This window comes from Chenopodium quinoa, unplaced genomic scaffold, assembly GCF_001683475.1.
Source record: "Chenopodium quinoa cultivar QQ74 unplaced genomic scaffold, ASM168347v1, whole genome shotgun sequence".
NCBI lineage: Eukaryota > Viridiplantae > Streptophyta > Magnoliopsida > Caryophyllales > Amaranthaceae > Chenopodium > Chenopodium quinoa.
The window spans coordinates 6,806,426-6,820,943 of record NW_018744704.1 but is presented as its reverse complement, the minus strand read 5'-3'; the positions used below and the strand labels follow the sequence as shown (position 1 = coordinate 6,820,943).

The following is a 14,518-nucleotide window of genomic DNA, read 5'->3' as shown; positions in this document are numbered from 1 at the left end:
CCCACTTCCATGCTTGGATCTCGAGTGGTTGCACTGTTCCTAGTGGTCTCTTATGCTCTATCTTAACTTTCTGACAGGTTAGGCATTTAGCTACAAATTCTGCCCCTTCCATCTTCATCGTAGGCCACCAATACACCTTTTTCAAATCCTTATAAAGCTTATCTCCTCCTAGATTATTGAATAGGGTGTATTGTGTCCCTCTTCCATCAACTTCTTCTTTAATTCCTAGCACTTTTGTGGTACACACCATCTCCCCTTAAATCGTATACTTCCATCATCATGTATTTTGAAATCAGTCGCCTTTCCTTGCCAGGGGCGACGCTTGGGCGGTGCGATCGGTACGGCCGCATAGGGCCCCTAAAAATAAGGGGCCCCAAAATACGATATATATTATTATTACTTAAGGTAAATATATAGAAATAAGTTGGTAGCTCAATGGTAAAGGCTGAGCAATGTATTCCGGAAATCCCTAGTTCGACTCTTGGGATATGTAAAAAAATTTGTTTCTTTTTTCTATATAGCTGTACTCCATTTATTTTATTTTTATTTTTTATTTTTTTGGCTGTACAATTATCCTACAATATTTTGTAATGTCCATTTTCTAAATAGTTAGGAAACAACCACTTTTTACTTTGTTATTTCCATAATTCCATTCAACAATCACTTTTTATTTATTTTCTCTCCCCTCTTTATTTTCTCTCTCTCTACTCTTTCTTGGGTCTTTGCTAGTTTGATCTAAGATCTAAACATCTAATTATCTAAAATTCTTGTATTGTGGACTCTTGGTAAGTTTAAACTATAATTAAGTTTGTATTTTTTTATTTCCTTATGTTTGATTAATTGATTTATCATTTACTCAAATTGATTTATCTTTATATATCTAACAGGCTGTCAAAATTTTGCATCCAAAGCTCAACAATTGTTTAATCCCTTGGCTAGTTTGCTAATTGGCATTGCAATATACCAGTGTTATCTTATCTCCCTTTCTTTTTATTTCAATTATGTTTCGAAAATATCAATCAGGTCATGAAAAACGGGAAAAAAAAAAGAAAAGAGTAGAACAGTTGATCAAATCTCAAAAAGGTGCTTTAGATAAGTTTATTTTGAAGGATCCCTAAGCAAGTGAAAAGTCTACTAATCAAGAAGAGTTTTATAATGTTAATGATGATGGTGATAATGTTGAACAATTTGTTGACATTAATGATAATGTTGAGCAATTTGATTACGTAAATGTTGATGGTGTAAATGATGGAGTAAATGTTGATTGCGTAAATGCTGATGGTGCTAATATTGATAATGTTAATGAGGAGTATACTAGAATTTCAGAAGACAATGAGCAAAATAATGACCATGTTGAACAAGTTGAATATATCAATTTTGATATTTATGACCCAATAAATTGGGATGGTCTTGATGTGAATATGATTGATGTTTTGGCGATAAATGGCCTTAAAAGAGACTTAACCTTAGTAAGAGGCCCTAAAGATAAATCCTCTCGAAGATTTTCTTCGGCCTTTTATACTAGAATTTTTCCTAATGGAGAAACTTGTGATAGAGAATGGCTTGTTTATTCTAAATAACTTGATAAAGTGTTTTGTTTTTGTTGTAAACGTTTTTTAAAAAAAAAGGTATTTGTAGAAGTAGTTTAGCTAATGAAGGTTTTATTGATTGGATACATCTAAGTACTAGACTTAAAGAACATGAAACTAGTGTCGATCATGTGTTATATATGGCAACATGGTGTGAACTACGACTTAGGTTGCAACAAAGTGAAACAATCGACAAATTTGCTCAAGAGAAATTAAGAAAAGAAAAGGAGTATTGGAAAAGTGTTATTTTTAGAATTATTGCCATTGTGAAGTATCTTGCTATACATAATCTTGCATTACGTGGAAAAAAAGACAAGTTGTATGAAAATAGCAATGGAAACTTTCTTGGTTTGATTGAAATGTTGGCTGAGTTTGGACCCTTAATGAAAGAGCATGTTGAGCGTATTAATAGTGGCAAAGTTCATCATCATTATCTTACTCATGATATTCAAAATGAGTTGATTTTATTGCTTTCTTCTAGAATTCGAAATAATATTATTAAGAAAATATAAGAAGCAAAATATTTTTCTGTGATGTTGGATTTTACACTCAATGCTAGTCATCAAGAACAAATGTCCCTCATATCAAGGTGTGTTGATGGTTCTTCTAATTCATTTGAAGTTTGTGAAGTTTTTATTGAATTCTTGCAATTTAATGATTTAAGTGGTCAAGGACTTTTTAAGGTGTTAGAAAATGTGTTAAATACTTATGATCTTGATATAGATGATGTTACAGGGCAAGGATATGACAATGGGTCTAACATGAAAGGTAAGAATCAAGGTGTACAATAAAAGGCTTTTGGATTTGAATCGTAGAGCATTTTATACTCCATGTGGATGTCATAGTTTGAATTTAGTTTTGTGTGACATAGCAAATACTTCAAGTAAAGCAAGAGAATTTTTTAGAATTGTTCAATGTATTTATACTTTATTAGCTAATTCTACAAAGAGGTGGCATATTTTAAAAGAAAATGTTAAAGGATTAACCGTTAAATAATTGTCAGCCACACAGTGGGAAAGTCGTGTTGAATGTATTAAAGCAATACGATTTCAAATTCTTGACATACGAGAAGCCTTACTTGAAGTAGCTCAAGTAGATAATGATAATATGATTAAAAGTGAAGCTAAATCCTTAGCAAAAAATGAGCTTGGTAGTTTTGAATTTTTACTTGCTACAGTTATTTGGTATGAAATTTTACATGTTGTGAATTTGGTTAGCAAACAATTACAATCTATAGATATGCTCATTGATGTTGCTATAAGTGAGATTAAAGGGCTGATTTCTTTTCTTAAAAAGTATAGAGAAAATGGTTTTTCAGGTGCTATGAACATTGCCAAAGACATAGCAAATAAAATTGGTATTGATCCGGTGTTTCCTCAAACACGTATTATACGGAGAAAAAGGCATTTTGATAAGATTAATGGTGAGGAAACATTATTATCTCCAGAGGAAACATTTAGAATTCAATACTTTTTATATATTGTAGATAAAGCTATTGCATCATTAGAGAAGAGGTTTGAACATTTTGAATTATATGAGAATGTTTTTGGTTTCTTATTTAATTCTGATAAGTTAATTTCTATGGATGATAATGAGCTCCAATCATGCTGTATACATTTTGAAGATGCTCTTAAAAATGGTGAGTCATCGGATATTAATGGTAGTGATCTGTTTGTTGAACTAAAATTAGTCAGGGAGCTTTTACCTAAGCAAAAATGGGAGCAGTAGACTTATTAAATTTTTTGAAACGATTTACTTGCTTTCCTAATGCAAAAATTTCATATAGAGTATTATTGACAATTCCTATTACTGTTGCATCCGCAGAATGAAGCTTTTCTAAATTGAAGTTGTTAAAGTCATACTTACGAACTACTATGTCGCAAGAGAGGGTAAATGGGCTTGCATTGATGGCAATCGAAAGCGATCTTTTGAAAGAAGTTGATGTTGATAGTGTCATAGATGAATTCATATATTTCACATAAACCCATCTATTTCCATAAAAGGAAATTATATACCAATTCCAACATTAGGAACACTCATTAGATAATTCTTATTCCACCAATAATTTTGGAATTCATATATTCCGTCATATAAACCATGTAAATTATATATATGCACAATTTCATGATTTGCACATGAAAATAATTATTTCCAACTTCCACTTGATATAATTAAATATGTACCTTTCCACCTTGAAATTAAAATTCCGTGAAACTTCAACATGCACTCAGAATTTAGACAATTATGTTTCTCATGAAAACTTCACTTGAATTTGAAAATTCAAATGCTTTTATAATTCAACTTTTATTAATGGGAGTCGTATAGAATGATTCAAAAAGTTTGAACCAATTAAAATTCTAACAACATAGAAAACATATCAAATCATTCAAAGCTTTCACGTTCACAACTATTCACTACGAAAACACGCCACCCCTTATAAACATTCCCTCCAGTGGTCCACTAGGTTTAGATGGCTTGAATGGGTGCTTACTCTCTTGAACTTTCCCTGCCTTGACATCTGATTCCTTCTTGAAACACTCATATTCATGGTGTCCCAGCTTTGTCACCAGATTACCTTCACAATCTTTCCTAGGGTGGTTCTTGTCACACCTTCTACAAAAATACAATCTCTTGGATTTCTCACTGTTTCCTTGATCCCCATTTCCTCAAACATTGGTTTCTTGTCCATCATTTCCCTTCCCAAAGTTCCCCTATTCTCCCTCCTTCCATTAATACCTCCATTCCCCTGAGAATTCCCATTTGGCTTGTGTTCCTTTTCACCTCCGTGAACAGACTCAAAACTCTTTCTTTTCTCTCCCTCAGAATTCTCATTCTCCCTTCCCTTAATCCCGTACAAATGGGTAGCATGACCATACACTTCATCCAAGGTTTCAAAAGTCACCCCCTTAGCTTCCCTTGAAGGGTTAAGGTTAGGCCTTGCTCAAACCTCTAGGCTTTGATAGTTTCAGTTGGGATAACTTCAGGTGCAAAACCTCATTAGTTCAATGAATTTGTTGTAATACTCATTGATAGACATACTTCCCATCCTGAGATTGGTGAACTCCATACACTTTTTCTTTCTTAGGTAGGCTAGGTAATACTTCTCTCTCAAGGCTTCTTTGAACTCATCCCACCCAAAGTTAGGTCTCTTCAACAACTCATCCTTCCTTTGGGTCAACCATAAGTCAGCTTCCTCCCTTAGATAATAAGCACCATTATTCACCCTCAACTCACTTGGGCAATTGATGGCATTAAACAGCTTGTCAAACTCCCTAATCTAGTTTTCAAGAGTGGCTGGGTCCTCCTTTTCCAAGTACACATGTGGTTTAGCTGCGTATATCCTTTTAAAGGTTTCACTATAAGAATCCAAGTGAATATGACAATTTCCTTGGTTCACCACTAGCGTGATGTTTTCAGCTATGTTGGTTAACTTCCTAAGGACTTTGCCTACTTTGGAACCAGATCGCCTATTTCCCACTCTTAAAGACATAATCCCTGGTTATTCATACCATACTTGAAAATTGAAAGGAATACACCATTAAAACACTTAATTTATTCCAAAACATAGAAAAAAATTGAAACAATAATTACTTCACTTAAGACATTTATTGAAACAATAATTACTTCACTTAAGACATTTATTGAAACCCTATAAAAGTAATTCAACCACTTAATCTAAATTCTCATAATAAAAGTCTTCTTTGGAAGGATCATAATCTGGATCATTATAGTTTACCTTACCATCAGTTTTAATAACTACGCAAAGTATAGTAGGATTTTTAGTTGGGTGGTTGTAATCACTTGTATTTTAAAGCATGGCTTGAGGTTTGATTAGGAATATTAATTGGGCTATAGTGTGGGCTAGCACGTCCGCAAATTGGCTTACAAGAAATTACGTTGGACCTTTTGAGAAAAGGTGGATGATACTTTAGGCTTGGTAATCTTTTATATGAATATGAAGCATCATGAACTTTAGGCCTTTTGCAATATGAAAATTGGCTTTTGGGCTTTGACCTCTATATGAGGTAGGAGAAGGAGAAGGATAATTATTATGCGTTTTAAAAGGTGGTATGGATTCATCAATGGAGGAGACAAACTCCTTGTGAAGTCTTGGATAAACAAAAGATAGTTAGAAGTTCAAGTAATGAAGTTGATCACATTCTTTCAAGGTTTGGTTCTCCCCAACTATGGTGGTTTTACAACTCTTCTCCTAGGTTCACAGTCACGTTTAATGTAATACAGGTCACTTTTGAATTGAGTCCAGGTTGCTAGCCACTTTCCATGATGGTGCTTCTCATTCTCAAAACCCGTCATCCTTAACCACATCCCCATATCTCTTAAAATGAGGTTCATACATTTGAACTTTAAGTAAATGGGAAAGAGATAATAGTACTAGCCATGGTGGTTGAGTCTACCTACAATTTTTTAAAAAATAATACTTTTGACCTTCACACACAAATGCGAAATTCTATCCTTTATATCCTCTTAAGTCTACCTACAATTTTTATTTTATTCCAAATTAATCATTTTAGGATCGGAAAATCTGATACCACTTTGTAACACCCCCAAATCTCCCTCTATGAAAATACTAGTATAATACGTATAATTATACCATAGAGATAGACTTAGGCGTATTACTGCCGCGTGATTACGCAAGACTACTCAAAATACTTAACTCAAACAAAACTTGCAGCGGAAAACTCAATCAACTTTCTTTTATTAATACTTATAAAAATAGTAAAATTGTTATGAGTACTTAAAATAAAGACAAAACCAGTGTTCCTAAACTAGGTGAATCAAATCCCAGGACTCCCATATGCTCATACATGACTCCACCTGAAAATAGTCAACACTGCTTACCATTAAGGTAAACAGGGCGAACCAAGACAAATAGGAAATGCGGATTAGCAAAATATGCTAAGTACGATAAGTGCAAGATAATGTAAACTCAATTTATTAGAAAACATGCTTTTAAAATCAATTCCAATAATTCTAAACTCATAATTCAAAACCATTTCTCAACTTCTCAAAATAACTCCAAACTCATAATTCAAAACCAATTCCAATAACTCAATAATTTCAATAGTAATGATTTATAAATCCTCTTTTTAAAAAACCAATTCCTCTCCTAGGTGTGCACACCCCCCAAGTTAGTATCTTTATATTGAAAGGCTATCCTTGAGGAAAGACTAGGTCATACAAAGTCCATAGTCTTATCACATAGTGGGATTAATATAAATAATAATCATGCTTGTAAAGCTTTAATAATAATTCAATAATTCTCATAAATTCCTCTTTGAATAAAATCAACCTTTATAATAGGTTAACTCAAAACTCCTTTTTTTATTCAATTCAAAATGTTTTCAAAATCAACTTTTTTATAAATACTTGAGAATTAAATCTCATATTAATAACTTTTCAAAATCAATAACTCTTCCTTTGAAAACCTTTTATTTGATTCAACAAGCTTTTCAACTCAATTCCTTTATTTAAACATGATAAGTAATTCAAACCATCAAAACATGATATTAAAATCAATCCTTCAAATATATTTATTAAAACATATATTAAAATCAACCTCCAAACATACTTTGTTTCATAGATCATAAATCAAATCAGTTTAATTGAATCACCAATAAAATCATATAAAACTTGATATTCAAACCAATCAATTTCGAAGGTATGTAGCCACCTAAACGTACCCTGATTCTGAATCTCAATCAACACTTTGTACTTTCAAAGTTCAATCACGAATACACCTTGCAATTAAAATAACCATAAGGTTATCAAAACATCTTTAGGCATAAACCCAAATCTAATGTGCATGGAATATAAAAATCTTTAAAAAATCATACTTTAATATAAAATTGTAACTTTTAAATAAGTATTTATGTTTTAGAAAACTAACCATGAAGAAAATAAAGGAATAGGATTAAAGAGAATTGGATTTGTATTGGGAAGAATAAGCAGAACTTGCAGAGGCTATAACTCCTTCAATATATCTCCGAATTGGATGGTTCTTGAGCCTAACCTCAAGGATTTTTAAGAGGAACAATCTTCAATGAAATAGAAAAGTCCAAAATTGATCAGAAGTGCCCGAAAATTAGCTCCAAAAGTATATAGGCTGATTTTCTTTTAGAAAAGAGGAGAAGAAAAGTAGGAAAAGGTTGAGGGAAAAGAAAATTTAGAGAGAAGAAGAGAATTGGATTTTGGTGTGAAGAATATGAGAGGTAAGAGGGGGTATTTATAGGCTAATGAATGAAATAATTAAGGTAAGATTTTGTAAGCAGAATTATGGTAATTTTGGTGTAAGGCATTACTTGGAAAAGAGAGTTTAAGAGTTAAGGAAGGTTTAGTCTATGGTGATTATGAAATAAAGAATTAATGTAAGTACCTTGATCATGAAATGGAAGATGGCAAGTAAGCTTGCTTGGATAATAATCAAGGAGGATTTTAGGCAAATAAATTGTATGATCAAATCTTTGTGAGACGGAAAATAGGAATGAAGGAAATAAAGAATTTAAAGAAGATAATTAAAATACAAACTTAACAAAATAATTATCTCAAAATTTATATAGTATGGCCAAAAATATTAAGCCTATACATGCTCATACTTTTGGACCTCCCTTGCTAGTTTTAGGAAATATTTGCTAGATTTTAAGGATTAAAAATGATTGTGTAGGTAGAAAATAAATAATTAGAAAAATTTCAATTTTAAACTAATTAATTAATCATGAAAAATCACATTTTCTATGCCTAGAAAATCCGAAATTCCTAGTTTAATTAAATAGATTTTCGTCCCTTTAAAATAAATAGGAAAATATAATTTTTTTTGCTTAATTAAAATATCGGAAATATATATATATATATATATATATATATATTATATATATATATATATATATATATATATTATATATATATATATATATATATATATATATGTATATATAAACACACACACACACACATATATATATATATAAACACACACATACATATATATAATTCTATTTTTATTAAAATAAATTGATAATGAATCTTATCCAAAATCCAAAATAATATATGAGTTTTCTCAAAAATGTTATTAGCGCCAAAATTCAAATATCATTATGGCTCCAAAATTCAAATAGTAATATAAATTACTAAAATACCCTTTTTAGAAAATACTAATTAATTAGAAAATACGTCTAAAAATACGGGGTATTACAGTGAATATCCTACATTTCGCTTCATACAAATAATGTCTCCATATTTTCAACGCAAACACTATCGCTGCAAGTTCTAGATCATGAGTAGGGTAGTTAACTTCATGTTTCTTCAATTGTCTCGATGCATAAACAGTCACCTTCGCATGTTTCATCAAAACACATCCAAGTCCATTCTTAGATGCATCACTATACACATCGTAAGAAGCACTACCATTAGGTAAGGTTAACACTGGTGTTGTTGTCAAACTCTTCTTCAAGGTTTGAAATGCTTCTTCACACTTATCGCTCCAAATGAACTTAGATTCCTTCTTCATCAATGAAGTCATATAGGTCTAGATATCTTCAAAAAGTCTTTCACAAATAGCCTAAATATATCCAGCGAGGCCTAAGAAGCTTCGAATATCTGACACATTCTTGGGTGTAGGCCACCCCTTCAAAGTAGGGTCTACTTCTACTCCTTCCTTATATATAAAATGTCCCAAAAATGCTACCTTCTCTGACCAAAACTCACACTTCGAGAATTTGGCATACAACTGCTGGTTAGTCCTAAAAGTAGCTAACACTACTCTCAAATGCTCTGCATGCCTCCTTATTCTTTATATAAACCAAAATGTCATCAATAAACACTACCACTAATTGGTCTAGGAAAGGTTAAACACTCTATTCATTATGTCCATAAAGATTACAGGTGCATTTGTCAACCAAAAAGGCATTACTGTAAACTCATAGTGTCCATAACTCGTCCTAAATGCCGTTTTCGGAATGTCCTCTTCCGTAATTCGTAGTTGATGATATCCAGGCCTCAAATCAATCTTAGAAAGCACTTCTGCACCTTTCAACTGGTCAAACAAGTAATCTATCCTAGGAAAAGGGTATTTGTTCTTTATGGTTACCTTAACTCCCTATAATCGATGCATAGTCTCATGCTACCATCTTTCTTCTTCACAAACAATACAAGAGCTCCCCATGGTGATGCACTTGGTCTTATGTACCCCTTCTCCAACAAGTCTTGTAATTGTCCCTTTAACTCTTTCATCTCCGTAAGTGCCATCCTGTATGGTGCCTTAGAGATAGGTGCTGCTCCAGGTACTAAGTCTATGGTAAAGTCTATGGTTCTTTTTGATAGCATATTTGGAATCTCTTCTGGAAACACATCTAAAAATACCTTCACTACTTCAATATCCTCAAGTTTAGATGTTTCCTCATACTCCAAATTTCTCACACTACAGAATAGATTGGATTCCCTTTCTTCATATACTTTGCCAACTTCATCACATAAATAATCTTAGTGTGCCTGGGTTTTCCATGTCTCCAATGGTTTACGAGCTCTCCCTGATCCGTTTTCAAGTGGATTTTCTGTGACTGACATCGAATCTCAGCATTATAGAGACATAAACAATCCATTCCCAGAATTATATTAAGGTCTCCCAGTTCAAATTTAATCAGGTTGGACATAAATTCCTTACCATTAATCTTTATAGGAACATCCTTATAAATCCTAGTTAATGAACTACACCCTCAATTGGAAGTTCTATAGAAAAATCTATGTCATCTACAGTTTTCAAACAATGCAATAGTTTTGAAAGCGTAGCTTTAGAAAGGAAAAATACGTTGCACCAGAATCAAACAAAACTTTAACAGGAATTGAGTTTATAGAAAATTTACCAGTAATGACATCTCTCGTTGTGTTAGCCTCACGTGAACCCATCACATTAAACTTCCTTGGTGTTCCACCTTTGACTTATGCATTCCCAGCATTAGTATTCTTATCCCCACTCTAAAATTGCGCCATTTATTCACTTGATTCCCACTACTACCCTGACCCCCTTTCTGCTGATTCCAATTCTGTCCATTACCCCTAAACTGATTATTTCCTTGACCCACTTTATTCTTAGAAAAACACCTATATGCTCTGTGTCCTTGCTTGTTACATAGGTTACAAGTGACTAAGTTTCCATCACAGTCCTTCCCTGGGTGATTGTCATTGGAACATCTCTTACAATAGTATATCATTCGACTACGATCTCCCGGTTGGCTCCTATTTCCCTTAGGAAAGTTGCGCCCACCTTGGTTGTTCCTATTGTTCTGGAAGTTATTACCTTGGTGGTGATTTAACTTTTGCTTCATAAAGTTATTTTGGTTCCTAGATGGTCTAGAACTAGTCATAGGCTCCTTTTTTTTTCTCCCTAGCTTCTAACTCAGTCTTTTCAGCTTTTTCTTTCCACTCCAATGCATGCAAATACGCTGCCCTACCATACAACCCATCTAAGCTGTCAAACACTTGCCCTGACAACTTGCCTTGGAGAGAAAGAGGCAATCCTGTGGGGAATTTTTCAAACTCATCTTTGAGCATTGCGGTTCATGCATTTAGGCATGGCGGCGTTCCAAGGAAAAGAAGTTAGAGAAAAAGAGTCGCTAACAAGTTTTAGGAACTTGTAAACCGTTCACGGGTGTGAAGGTTACACCCCATTCACGATCACGGAGATTGCTAACTCCATAGTGGTCTGGAACTATAATTGGATGTTTAGGGATGAGGGTACGAATCCAACATAAAAGAGATTGAACTCGCCTTAAATAGGCCTCTACTTAATTCTAATGATATTCATGTGCACTTTTCGATCAACATACATACATTAAGTTAATCCTTAACCTATTTCATCTACGTTGGTTTATTATTAATGCATAATCAAATCTATTATTGTTGATCACTTGAATTAAAATCATATAAAGCCTAAACCTGCAAAAAGGGCGTGATCAAGCAATAGCAATAAATCATGAATAATCAAACAACATATGATTAATACAACAATCATCATCAAAACAACATCATCAAAACGTTGTTAATAGTAAGATCCTAGGCAAGATACTAAATGGATTGATAACAAATCCTAGCATGTTACTGTGGGGAAGTTTTCAAACATCAACTTTGAGCCCCACTGTGATCATACTTTTAAGCATGGTGGCGTCCAAAGGGAACGAAGCTAGAGATAAAAGAGTCGGCAATAAGTTTTAGGAACTTGTAAACTGTTCACGGGTGTGAAGGTTACACCCCATTCACGATCACGGAGATCGCTAACTCCATAGTGGTCCGGAACCATGACTGGATATTCGGGGATGATAGTACGAATCCAACCTAAAAGAGATTGAACCCGCCCTGAATCGGCCTCCACTTAAGTCTTATGATATTCGTGTGCGCTTTCCGATCAACATACATACAACAAGTTAGCTATAAACCTATTTATTCTATGTCGGTTGATTATTAATGCACAATCAAATCTATTATTGGCGACCACTTTAATTAAAATCATATTAAGCCTAAATCAAATTATTAATTATCTTATTAGGCGTGATTTCAAGTACAAATTCCCTTTAAACCTGCAAGAAGAGGGCGTGATCAACCAATTGCAATAATCATGAATAATCAAGCAACATAATAATCGACACAACAATCATCATCATAATCAAAATCATCAAAACATATTAAAACATGATTAGCAAGATCCTAGAAATAATGCTAAATAGATTAATAACAAATCCTAGCATGTCACTAATGATAAAGATCAAAGCATTAGCCTAAACATGATACTAAGAATTAAGATAACATCCTAAGCATGATAATAAGAATTAAGATAACATCCTAAGCATGATACTAGGAATCAAAATCAACATCCTAACATGATACTAGAAATCACAAAAGCATCCTAACATGATACTAGGAATTAACATAAGATTCTAAGCATGATTTCTATATCAAAAGAATAAATAAGTAATCGAATTACTCACTTTGATGCCTCTTACTTCTTTCTATCAAAACAATACACGCGTTAGTAACTTCAAGAAAGATATAAATCAAACAAATAAATCAAATAATAATTGAATTATAGATTTGGGATCAAACCCTCAGAACTATAAACCTTTCACGTCGAGGTCGAAGGCAACTATGAGATTGGCTTGGAGTATTCGAAGCTCGTGAAGGAAGTATGGTGTGTAATAGGGAAAAGTATCAAGGATGTGTTTAGGCTAGGCTAAGAAAGAAAGAGAGAGAAAAGCTTTTAGCTTAGAGAGGGGATTAGATGATGATTGTTGGTGATCAAGCTTGTTGATGATAGAAAACGGGGTAAAACGACCTCTATTTATAAGAAAAAAGAGGGCCAAAAGATCTGACAAGAGTCAGAATCCAACTCGGAATAAAATAGGTTCCATCGCGGCGCACTGACTCCATCGCGGCACTATAGACAACAGTTTTTTACAGTTTTTGTTTTTATCATAACTTTTGATCCAGAAATTGGAATAAGATAAATAATATATTGTCGTAAAGATATAGAAGTCTACTTTCCAACCCAATTAGAATCAAATTAATATCTTTTGTAGAATAAACGATATGGACGAAATAGTGGGATAGTGTCAGGTTTGGATAAAGTTTTGTATTTCGTTCATATATTTTTCATTATAGCTCGGAATTGGGATTATGATATATCATTGGAAAGATAATTTCAAGGGCTCTCCAACCATTTAATATTTAGATAAAATTTATGAGGCACGAAAATCATATATGAACATCTTTGAATTCGAATAAAATAAGGACTTTCAAAAAGAGGAGTTTTATTCAATTTCAAACTCTCTGATCTTTATCTTTCAGAAAGGATAGATTAGAACCTTCTAGAAGTTCCTAATGAATCCTAATTGGTTTAGGATTGGGATTAAGGTTAATGGACCCTCCAAGATCATTGGGTCGTAGGTAATGTGAACCTAGGTTCGGTTTGGGCTTGGTTTAGTATTTTGGCCATAACTTATTCGTTTTAAGTCGGATTTGGGCTTATAATATATTGTTGGAAAGCTCTTTTCAAACCCATCCAGCAAAGAAATAATTGGACCAGTATTATGGACCAAAATAAACTGGTTTCGACGTTTTTTTAAATTGGACATGAAATGAACGATTTTCAAAGACACGAAATGAATGATTTTGGTTTTAAAGGCACGAAATAAATGATTTTGGATTAAAATATTTTAGGAAAGGTTGTAAATGGTTAAGGCTTAAGGGAAATTCATGAGATTCTTCAACTCTTCACCTAACTCGATAATCAAAGACGTGAAAGGTACTCATCACTGGGTTTGGTTTTTGGGGAGACACAATCAGGTGTCTACAGAAGCCCCCACTTTTACTGAGTTTGGAGAAACGTAAGTTTTGAAAAAAAAAGTCAAAGTAGATCGATATGGACGGAGAATAATTCAGAACGTTCTGCGATTCTAAATCATTCTTTTTTATCAAAGTGACAACCTCCTAATTATCAGGGAGTGTCGTCGAAGATCGCAGTGCTTCGCCATCTTCAAATTAAAGTGACAACCTCCAAATTATCAGGAAGTGCCATCGAAGATCGCAGTGCTTCGCCATCTTCAAATCAAAGTGAAAACCTCCAAATTATCAGGGAGAGTCATTGAAGATCGCAGTGCTTCGAGATCTGCAAATCAAGGTGACAACCTCTACATCCTAGGGACAGTTGTCGAAGATCACAATGCTTAGTGACCCTCAAACCTCGCCAATGCTTAGGCAGGATTAATCAATGCTGACAGCCTCCACATCCTTGGCGGGATTAACCAATGCTTAGGTGTAATATTTTCAGCCAATGCTTAGGTGTAATATTCTCTCCCAATGCTTAGGCGCATTTAACCAATGCTTAGGTGCAATATGCTCAACCAATGTTTAGGTGCGTTTTTAAG

General features: G+C 33.5%; 2 protein-coding genes across 2 annotated transcripts; both read left to right on the top strand.

Annotated features, from left to right (window-relative positions):
- Nucleotides 1–435: 435 nt before the first annotated feature.
- Nucleotides 436–1,580, top strand: LOC110703030. Its single transcript, XM_021880787.1, has 2 exons — nucleotides 436–454; nucleotides 1,120–1,580. The coding sequence occupies exons 1-2, from the start codon at nucleotides 436–438 to the stop codon at nucleotides 1,578–1,580; spliced, it is 480 nt and encodes a 159-aa protein (XP_021736479.1).
- Nucleotides 1,581–1,729: 149 nt separating this feature from the next.
- Nucleotides 1,730–3,317, top strand: LOC110703029. The gene is made up of 3 exons (XM_021880786.1): nucleotides 1,730–2,046; nucleotides 2,149–2,357; nucleotides 2,593–3,317. The coding sequence occupies exons 1-3, from the start codon at nucleotides 1,730–1,732 to the stop codon at nucleotides 3,315–3,317; spliced, it is 1,251 nt and encodes a 416-aa protein (XP_021736478.1).
- The last annotated feature ends 11,201 nt before the right edge of the window (nucleotides 3,318–14,518 follow it).